Source organism: Astyanax mexicanus, chromosome 3, assembly GCF_023375975.1.
Source record: "Astyanax mexicanus isolate ESR-SI-001 chromosome 3, AstMex3_surface, whole genome shotgun sequence".
Lineage (NCBI taxonomy): Eukaryota > Metazoa > Chordata > Actinopteri > Characiformes > Acestrorhamphidae > Astyanax > Astyanax mexicanus.
In genome coordinates this window covers 49867913-49878878 of record NC_064410.1, presented here as the reverse complement: position 1 = coordinate 49878878, position 10966 = coordinate 49867913, and the positions used below count along the sequence as shown (strand labels likewise).

At 39.0% G+C, this 10966-nt stretch overlaps 1 protein-coding gene across 1 annotated transcript; it reads right to left on the bottom strand.

The window, feature by feature from the left end:
* Positions 1–2213: 2213 nt before the first annotated feature.
* Positions 2214–10060, bottom strand: anp32e (acidic (leucine-rich) nuclear phosphoprotein 32 family, member E). The gene is made up of 7 exons (XM_007245651.4): positions 9884–10060; positions 5437–5586; positions 5045–5167; positions 4253–4412; positions 3987–4120; positions 3845–3899; positions 2214–3752 (listed from the first exon to the last, which is right to left on the bottom strand). The coding sequence occupies exons 1-7, from the start codon at positions 9935–9937 to the stop codon at positions 3673–3675; spliced, it is 756 nt and encodes a 251-aa protein (XP_007245713.3). The 5' UTR covers positions 9938–10060; the 3' UTR covers positions 2214–3672.
* Between the last annotated feature and the right edge of the window lie 906 nt (positions 10061–10966).

Sequence of the window (10966 nt, the reverse complement as noted above, 5' to 3'; positions counted from 1 at the left end):
CTATTTATCTTAATGTCAACAATATATTAACAGTGTTTTATTAGTTCTTTACAGTTAAAACTCAAACAGTTTTATATCCCAGTCAAGAACATTTAATAGTAACATAATTAGCAAAAAAGTAATTTTATATATATATATATATATATAATATAATATTTTTTTTTTCTTATTATTTTTACTTACTTTCTTTTCTTTCCCCTCCTGCACTCTCCTCTCTCCTCTTTAACATTTTCCTTTCATCGGCTTGTCATTTCTGGTTACACTCTGATCTCTTTCTGTTTCTCTCTCTCCCGTTCTCCTTTTCATGCTGTCCCTTATGTTGTTATGTTTCAAAGAAGATTTTAGTGTGACTTTTAGTGTGACCTCCACTTTTTTTTTGCTGGCCGTCCAAAAATCGCACCTGCGACTGGCTTTCCAAACAAGCCCAATTTGGCGAGAAAACAGCAAACCTGGCAACTCTAGCCATTATTAAGTGTAGTTTTACTTCCGGCTCCTCCCATTACAGCCTTACTTTCAATAAAAAATGGCGGCCTTGTGAAAAAAAGCCCATGCCACCTTGAGAAAGACATATAGCACTCTGAACTCTGTAGCTAAAACAAGACTCATAACTGGAATGGAATTCAGAAATGATTTGATCTTTCTAGTCATTGGGTTGGATCAGGACGATATCTTGGTTATCTTGGTTTTAACATTATTTTAACTCTTGAAATCGTGGTGGTTTGGGCAAAGATGTGTCTGCTTTTGGTTGTGTGTATGGAAACAAATCAACCAAGCTAACCTTTACACTCTACTGATTCATGTACTAATCTACTAATTAATACACTACAGGATGTGTTTACCTCAGAATGACTCTATACATTAATAGATAGAACAAACACAGTGCTGCTTATAGTTTAATGCATAGGTATTTGGGTATTCTAGTAAATGACAGCACTGACAAAAATACATTTTCTATTTGAATTTGGTTGAATTCATGAAATTCATATAATTGTTAGACCAGTATGCCCCTTTTAACAGCATTTGCCTTTTTTAAATTTAGATGCATCTTTTCGATGACTTTTTTTTCAATGAATTGTGTCACTCGTTTGATTTTGCGAGGCATCATCATCATTTTGTTTGTGAACAGTTTGTGTGTAGTTCCAGGGATCCTACCCTGCTTGTTTGACTCTCACTCATCAATTCACTAAATTACTGATGAGAAGTAGCTGGACTCCACCCTTCACATGCTCCACAGCTCTCCTTATTGGCTCAGAGGATAGTGCTTCTCTCATGAATCATTAATGAGTCTCCTGGTAACCCTGTCTTTTGCTCTTATATGCTTGACACAGGCCACACCCCTTTTCACTATACCACTGCTGCTGAAAGCTGGTGTAGCTGATCAATAATTAAGAGGCTGTGTACAAGCCTTTGCAGATGGCAGCTCTGTATAGTATTAAACGACAGCAGACTGTTTTCACAGGTGCTGTAACCCACGTACCACAAGGCCAAAACAATATTGTGGGTTAAGTTACACATAAAGGTTTGTTCACCAGGGAACTGACAACCAAGATTTTTACATTTCATTCTTAGCCAATGCAAAATGACAAATTAAGAGTTGATTAAACTTCAGTGCATTTGCATGTACAGAATCCAGGTTTTCCAGATTAACTTCTATTTAAATCATGTCCACATGTAATTAATGTAGTGAAGGATGTTAAAATACCCGGTTATACAGGTGGAAACTATTGTCTCTTGTCTATTTTGCACAGGTTGCACATAATTGAAGACCAGCTAACAATCTAACTTATCTAGATTGAGCTGGCCAAATAGTTTTTCCCCGAGCAGGGCTTGTATCCTGCCTAATGACTCTTACTGATGTAGTTAGGTGTGCTTACCTAGAGAGGGAATCAAACCCTGGTCTGCCATGGCAAAGGCCTTTTTGGCCTCCACTGTTGAACCAACAGCTTCAAAAGGTGTATGTATATCTTGTGGTGCAACTCTGCTGGTTGCAATTAACTGGCTCGGTTTGTATTAAAATTAACACCCATGAGCCCAATGTCTAGCAACATGCCCTCACAATGACTATTACACAGTAACGACTCATACTACTAATAGACGTTCACTTTTATCATTAAATAAAATTTTACCCCCCAGAAGACAAATAAGCAAACTCCTGTAAAGATCATTTCATCAATTAATATCTGGACTTAATAATTTACACCTTCATTGACTCGTTTATCTCAAAGCATGTCATCTTTCATGTTTATTTTTTTTCCCAAAAAAAGAGAGAGACAGGACAAAGAAAAAAAAAAAGAAAAAAGAAAAATCAAACATCAAAACCCAACAACAAAACTAAATCCCTCCATAGAGGCTTACAACACATAAAACCCCAAACACAACACTCGCACAGCAGCCAAGTACTGAAAAATAAAACAGGCGACCTGCGTCTAGGGACTGTAGTCCTCCGACCTGTGCTTTGTATTAAAACAATTAACCAAATAGTTTCGATAAAAAACACACTAACAACGACCTGTTGGAACAGATACTATATACTGTACATATTGCCATACGAACATTAGATTAAAGGTATTACTCTGTAAAATACCCCCACAAAAGGTAGAAACTAACCTGTTTCCACAGCAAGACATAGGAATAAAGGTACTTAAGGGTACAATTTAATCCAACAAAGCCATTAAACCTGAAAGTTACGAGAAATTTCCAGTGATGCCTCTCTTAAAAGAACAAATTCTGACTAGACCTTTGCTCCTGACATAGCATGATTTTAGAGTCAAACATAACCCAATGCTACAGGGTATCTGAGGAAGAGTAAACTGCTGATTAAACTGCCTAAACTCATTATTTCATCATCCCTGTGGCCTAAAAAAAGATAAAAATTGGACATTGACTTGTCCACCCCACCCCCGATTCCCTTCCTTGTTTGTAATTAATTTACATTGCATTTACATATACATCACACTTTAAAATTCATGAGATCACATACCGTCTGTGCTGTCAATTTGAACAATTCTGGACTACGATACCTAAACTGAATCAAGAGGAGACATCCCTTACGGAGAGCGCCATGTACAAAATCCTCGGCGTGGACTGGTCGACCTGGGAACACAGGGGGCTGCTAGCTGGAGATGCTCGATGGGCTCGATGCTCCGTGGTGGGCCGAGACTGAAGCAGCCTGGAGAGGTAGATGAGGAGCAGGCCGACTCTTTGCCTCCTCAAAAGAGGTCTTGGGGAAAGTCACTGGCAGGTTGAGCACAAGCTAAGTGGCGGAGTTTATTGTGTATGGACAAAGGTTGCTGTGCCAATATTTCCTCCCAGTATTCAAGTCCCTGTGCCGTCTTTAGAAACGGACTGTTGGTCAGTAGGTTTGGGGCCCAAACTGTACCCCACAGACCTCCTTCTCCTCCCATCGCTCACCCACACTAACAAGATTCTCGTGTTGGGACATAAACTTGGAATGGCTATAAATGAATTGTCAATAAACCCCTTTTATATAGTATAATATAATGTATTTATCAAAAGAAAACACTTAGCCTCTACAGCGATATATCTATGGTATACAAAGAGAAAAACAATCTGCAAGATCACGCATTTTTCAAGGTTGTTCTACAACTTGGATCAGCTTTCCAAGGAGTCACGCACTCTCTCACACACACACACACACACACACACACACGGTTAGTCGTCATCTTCATCATCGTCTTCGCCTTCATCTTCTGCGTCCCTCTTTCGTTTCTCTCCCTGAACTCCTGCCACTTCTGAAAAGAGACGATAAAAAGGTCAATGTAAAGAAAGTCAAACAATCGTCAGACAAGAGGCCTTTTTAAACCTGAAGGTGCTTTGTACTTACCCTCACCTTCCTCCTCTTCCTCTTCTTCTACATAGTCATCATCATCCTCCTCGTCCTGTTGTGGAAAGATGTCACCATTAATGTTCCAAACATTGCTTTAGAGTATTGGCTGACGGTGTGAAAAACTTAACATCTACATTACCTGAATTTCATCTTTCATCAGGTAGGAGAGTCCAACCTCTCCACCCTCTGATCCTTCCTCATCATCATCCTCCTCATCATCATCATACTCTCCAACAGGCCCTGCTCCCTCCTCACCGTCCTCACCGTCATCATCTAAACAGTTATAACAAACACTGTTACAGCAGTGAATTCACTTTTTTTTAATTAATCGATTGTGTGCAACTGGACTCGACTGTACGCATTTGTATGCAGCTATTCTAAACAATATATTAGTTCTCAACTTACCATCATCTGCTTCTGAGTCAGGTGCCTCATTGTCCTCTGCATCAAAGCCATCCAGGTATGTGATCTGAGGCAACAACTCAAATATGCTCTCCCTGTACTCCTCAAGTGTGGTGATCTCACAGTTAAAGAGGTCCAGGCTCTTCAGATTCTTTAGGTTTTGCTAGGGGTTAGGGTGAACAGAGCGAAACAATGTAAATTCTGGATGGGCCTGCGCATAATCATTAAATAGTTAGTCTGTAGAAAACAGTGAAGACTGATTTAATACAACACTTTACACCAAAAGTTAAATTTGTTCTAGATTAAATCAGTTATTGAGTCTGCAAACTTTTAATGTTTTTCCATTTTGTTTGGTTTATTTAATGGAAAAAAACAATGCAACTGCAAAGTGCAATGACTTGTGACTTGTGTCAACCTCAAACTTGATATAATAAACCTGATAGTTGGACTGGATTGAGATCATGTTCTCGCCACAGCTGAATAACTACAGAATTTGTTTGTGACTGAACTAGGACTGCCTCCCCTCAAGGCTCTCAGCATGGTTGTTTTGGTTCACATTTAAGAGCCATTATTGTATACACAACAGCCCAAAAAAAAAATTATACAAAGGGTGTAAAAAAAAAAAAAAACTAAAAAAGCAGGTGTGAAAATTCCCCCCAACATTTGCTGTTGCAAATTTACATGTTAATTACTGTCTAAAAACATCTTTACTAGGATAACTACATGTCCACAGACTTTGTCTACATTAGGAAACAAATTTTGTGATGTAAGGCAGGTAAGGCCAGCTCTTCTTACCAGAGCTTCCACTGTGCTGAGTTCTTTAATCTTGTTGCCACTCAGGTTTAGGTATGTGAGATTGGGGCATTTCTCTGAGAGGGTCTCCAAAGAGCCAGAAATGTTGTTGTCACTCAGCTCCAACTGTTGTAACAAAAAACACACAAACCACATAATGAACTATAAATGCTTACACCACAAAAAACTTTTTATAGTAGTAAATTTACATTTACAGCAAGTCTATAGTCTTATTTCTAGGAATTATCCACCAAACAAACAGATACATACATAATATACAAAATTACACATGTACAATACATTTATAACTATTAAACTAGGCTCACTATCAGAGAGCAATCAGCCTAATCTGATCAGTCTGTAAATATACTATATAAACTGTTCTTATGACCAACCTTTCTCAGTTTGGGTAGAGACGGCAGCATGGCCAGAGAAGTGAGACCCACGTTGACCATACTGAGGAACTCCAGCTCCTTGAACTCATCTGTGAGGCCCTCGATCTCTCCATCACTGGAGCGGCAGTTATCCACCACCAGCTCTGCAACCTGCAAGGTGAGTGAAGTTGTGTGATTCTCTAATACGTCATGTCAAACAGGGTAGGCCAATGAGTTGATGGGTGTATTGATTCAGTGGCAGGGACTTCAACAGACATGTCAAAACATCTCAGCGACTGTGAACTTAGTGAAGAGTTGTTGATGTGTCTGTTATATTTAGCACTTGCAGCTAGGGGTAAACAAAACCAGAATTATTCAGGATCTGAATCAGACATTATTTGCGACAAAACTAGAAATATGTTTGGGCCAATTTATTGTTTTAACTTCGATTTGGCAGATCTGGATTGCCTGTTACTTTTAAAGTGCATTCTTACAACTTAATTCTATGTTACTTAAACAAGCAACAGATTTGCTTAAGAATGTAAAACACTAGTTTGGCCCATTTTTGAGCATATAATTGTGTCCATTACAAAGCATTGGAAATGTTTGAGTGTGTTTTTCATTCATTCATTCATTCATTCATTTAGACCTCATCATGTAAACTTTTAGTAAAAAAGACAAAACCCCTTTTTTTAAATAATGGATTTTAAATTAATTAGAATTTGTTGTTTAAGTCATTACTTAAAAAAAGCTAACTCAGGATAAATGTTCATGCCCATAATTAATTATCTGTTTATCTGTCTGTTTGGGAGGAGCTATTTTGAAAGCATGCTTACATGATAAAGACTTGCATTGAGCAAGACCCTTCTGGCTAGCTGCAGCTTTCATATGTAAGCACCATTCATTCCCCATTCATCCTCTGCACTGGATTATAGCATTACTGTGAGGTGTCCTTTGCAATCACATCTTTAAATGCTTCAAACTGTTTTATTTATTGAACAGAGAAGAGCCTGGAGCTGTCGGCACCACCTACGGATGAATGGGCTGAACTGGCTCCCTACAAAATGTTTCACAAGAACGCACTGGACTTTTTATGCATGGTTTTTACCCTATGAACTCTGTACTCCCAATAACGCTAGGGAAGTGCATTTAACGACACTTTACAATATGAATAGCAAATAATTTTAAAAACATAAATGCTGGATGCTCTTTCTAATTTCTTCAGTTTTCTTTGCAAGAAAAATCAATACTGTTTTTGACTTAAAGTTGAGTGATATAATATGCTTTTTCCCTAATGCAGATACAGATAGTGTGTTTTAAAAATCATAATTTTATAAATACTTTATATACACACACAAGGATTTTTCACAATTCATGACATATATATTTTAACCCATTTTAAAGCTTTGGCACCCTTTTTTTTATCTCTGTCACCCCTTTGTAACAGCTCCCTATTAAAGGCTTCAGAGAATGTTTAAGCAATAATACCGGAGAGGGAGTGCTATAATGTGAAATATTGGCACTGCTGCAGGCCGAGTGCCATAGATCAGCACAGCAGTGACAATATTATACAATATAGCCTCCAGTGTATTATTGTGATTATACCACAGTTCCTTTATTTGTGTTTATTGAAGAGGATGAGAAAATAAGATCTGTTTGGTTATAAACACTCTGCGAGTTAAAATAGTTCCATTGCTGCTTTGTTTGTAGCTGTGCTGTTTGGCTAGTAAGCGCTGCATTGTTGCTAGGTTACCTGTATGTGGCGGAGTAATACATGGAGCTTCGGTTACAGTGCATTACTGGCAGATAATGGCACTCATAAAACGCCTTTCAGCCCTCCACATTGCAGGGTTGGAACTAACTGTGGTAAACTAAATAATAATAAAACTAAAAATGTATGATAATTTTATAAATTATGTTGTATTATTGTACTAAAGAAGCTCTGCCACTCTTAATGTATTGCGAGTCTTGTCATCTAGCATATATTTCGCATTACTATGTTTTTTTTCCTATATCACCTCGTTGTTTAAGTGTGTTCACAATGTTGGGATGCGTAACTAATGTAGTGGCTAGGTTTGCTGTCTACCTGAATAATAAATAAAGAAAAAGAAGTAGTAGCTAGTTTAGGTTATGTGGCCAACGTCTCTATTCATGGCAGGCAGGGCTGTGGGAGATGGCAGCAGTCTGAGCCAGGCCACAGTTATAATCTACTGGGCTAGCTGGGTTACATTAGGCGTGGGGGTGGGGGGCTTGCGCACCCTCACCATCTGCCACGATCCTTCAAGTAGCTAACCTAATCTAACTAACCTAGGTTATAGCAGACTCCGCGGAGCGTCTAATGAAAAATATCAGTTAAAAAAAGTATCTTGTCTAACAGGCCGCGTTATGTAGTTATACATCTATCTGAAGCGTGCTAGTTACATAACCGCGCCATGGTTATGTGAGCAGGGAGGAAAATGGCACCGTGTTCTTTTCGGGACTCCATAACAGAAACAGCAGCAGCTCGGCTGAGCTGCGTAAAGCACCGGAGGTAGCGACAACACACGACTGTAACCGAGTTGTTTTGATAGTCTTTTAGTTTACTGAAGCGCTAAAAACGACTTTAAACACGCGGAGGAACGATTATATTCGTTAAACAACCGACGCAACAAACAAAATGAGTCCTAGTCAGCGCAGCGACACTCCCCGTCCGCTCTCTCTCTCCCCTATCTCAGCTCCCTCCCTCTCAACACACACACATACATACACACACACCCCTCTCAAACGAGCTGTAGACCGCGCTTTGTCGATTAATACCGCCGACACAATCCGCAAGAACAGCTGTGTGGTCTGAAACAGACTGTTAAGCTAAAATGGCGATCCGCCTGCGCATAGCTAAGTTAACTAACTATATAACTAGCTAGCTTTATAACTAAAGGGGCTTTCTCGAGGAATAACTAACGAACCATCTATTTAAGTTAGTTAACAGCTTGGAAATCTTGGCTTATAACTACAATGTCGAATTGTCGTCGAGTTGGGGAGCGGCGTTAAGATGTCCGCCTCGGGAGACGAAACTGCTCACTGTAATGGCTGTAGCTGTTATATCTGAAAAGCAAGACACGCTGTGCTGCTTTGAGTGCTGTCCACACACACTCTCACTTGGAAGGCAGTGTAGGGCTAGTGATTAAAATCTAGGGAACAATAGTTAACTTAGTTACGTTTTGACCTGACGATGCCAAAATATGACGGTCCTCCTAGTTTTGCGAGATATAACGTTAAACGTTTAGCTGTGTTGTTATTGGTTAGCTAACTAGCTGTTAGCATTTTAGCTCAATAAAATAGAAGACTCGACTACTAAATAAAATAAATTCTCTTGCTTACTAGATAGCTATGTTAACTTACGTTAAATCCAGCTACAAAAAGCTAGCTAACCTGGAGTTTGCTAGGTTTGAGAAGCCATCATAACTACTAAAGTCTGCATCCGCGTCGTTGCGAGCAGTAGAAGATTAATCGTTGAAAGTAACGTTAAAATAGTGCAGGAACAGACGTTATAGCTAGCTAGCTAACGTTAACTAACGTAACTTATAAACTAGTTAGTTAAACCCATACGGAGCTATACGCTATAACCTAGGTTAGTAATTAAACAGGATAGCTGAAACGACGGTTAAAACCCCAAGCGGATAGCTACCCAATTACACTACACTAGGCTAGTGCCTTATCTCTCAGCACAGTGTAAGTTATAGTTAGTGTAACGTTACTTGAAGTAGGCGACCTAACGTTAGGTTTGCTAAGAAATAAAGCGAAGAAATGTTCACGATGAACATTTGTATTTAGTATGCAAACAATACGTATCACCATTTTAACTAACTATTAACCAACATTTAGCTAAAAGTTTCTTAGGTAGTTTAACTAACCAAAAACACGGAGCTACACACGGACCACGACCACAATGTAAAGCAATGGTGAATGGCGAAGGGGACAGACTGTAGTAGTAGTAGTGGAAGAGGTGGAGAAGTGCTGTAGGGTTATGTTTAGTTAGCTAGCGTTAACTAGGTTACGATTCACTCATAAAAGACTCCACGGAGTTTGTTTTTGTTGGTCTCTCTAGTTCGTTACAGTTCGTAAATTAACGTAACGTTGGTTAAACTAAGCTAGCTAACGCTAGATTACATTAGTGGGGATGGGTAGTCCGCTAACCTAGCTACTCCAAACACGTTGTAGCTATTCGGCTAGAAGTCTCGTTTATTAAACTCTCTATTTCTCTATATTTGCTAGTCTAGTCTAATCAATCCCTCTCCCTCGCATCCTTCTTGAAGCGCCCAAGTGGTCTCTCAGCTCGCTACCCTAACTAACTGCAGTCCAGCAGCAGCAGCAGCAGCAGCTCAGTGCTCGAGTCTGCAGGGTAAGACAGGTTGCGAGCGAACATCCTTTCCCATTTCTCGCCAAAAATAAATAATTAAAAGTCCGATGTGTTCGCTGGCTGGCTTACCTCCGCGGGAGTTCTGTTCCTCAGCTCTAAACTGATCCTCTTCTTCATCTCCATCGTTTCAGAAGATACTCTACCGGACAAGATCGTTTAGGAAATAAAGTGTAAGAAACTCCAGAGCGCGCACCCACAGCTCGGCTTTCTTCAACGTCTACCGTTCTCTAACTGATCCTCCATGATACCTCGCACCCAACCCCCTTTCCCAAGCCCCGCCTCCGCCGCGCCGCCATTGGCCCGCTGTTGTTTTTCAGCGCCTGATTGGTGGACGCGCATGCCACTCAAGCGGATCACCCTGATCAACATAATCGGTCTTTGCCGGCGCACGGGATTGGCTGGAATTGCGCGCGCAGTAAAATAAGATGGGTTGATGTAAATGTCAGTACGAAGCTTTCAAACTAGGAATCCGCCCATTCTTTGTTCTCATTGGCGCCTTACAGCGCTGCCCAGAGCCTTATATATATACATCTATATATATTTACTCCACTAATAAACATACGTTCATATATTGATATTAATAGCTAGTATTAATAATAGTTAATTTAGATTAACCCATAATACCTGAGACCCATTTCTGAATATTAATCCCAAATAAAAAAATTAACACAATTTTTAAATCCTGTTGTACCACTAATGACAACAACAACTTCATGACTTTTATTTTAACTTTTTGTTTTAGAATTTCTGTCAGAACTAGTTTTATAGAATATAAAACTTTTAATGAAAACACAGAATTGTTTAAGTGGATGGGACAGAGCTGTGGAAATAGAAGAAAATACACTTTTAAAAGGAGAAGCTCACTCAGCACTCCTACATTCTGTTAATAAACTCAGATGAACAAAAACATGTTTACGCCACTAAAAAATATAAAAAATATATATATTGATTAGAAGTTGGTGTATATGAAAGTTGATTTAGATTAACCCATAAAAACCCAGACCAACTTCTGAATATTAATACCAAATAAGAATGCAATTAAAATTGTATTTTAAGGTTAAAACCCTGATGTCATGTAAATGACATCAACAACAATTTCATAACTTATTTTAAGTTTAAGTTTATTCAATAAACTTATTTTTAAGAAAAAAA

What these genes read in the sequence shown, in the direction of transcription:
- anp32e (XM_007245651.4), bottom strand. Translation starts at nt 9,937, where the DNA reads ATGGAGATGAAGAAGAGGATCAGTTTAGAGCTGAGGAACAGAACTCCC. An exon ending in GGAACAGAACTCCCGCGGAG is followed by an intron (nt 5,587 to 9,883) that starts GTAAGCCAGCCA and finishes CTCACCTTGCAG; the next exon opens with GTTGCAGAGCTGGTGGTGGA. An exon ending in TGATGAAAGATGAAATTCAG is followed by an intron (nt 3,900 to 3,986) that starts GTAATGTAGATG and finishes TTTCCACAACAG; the next exon opens with GACGAGGAGGATGATGATGA.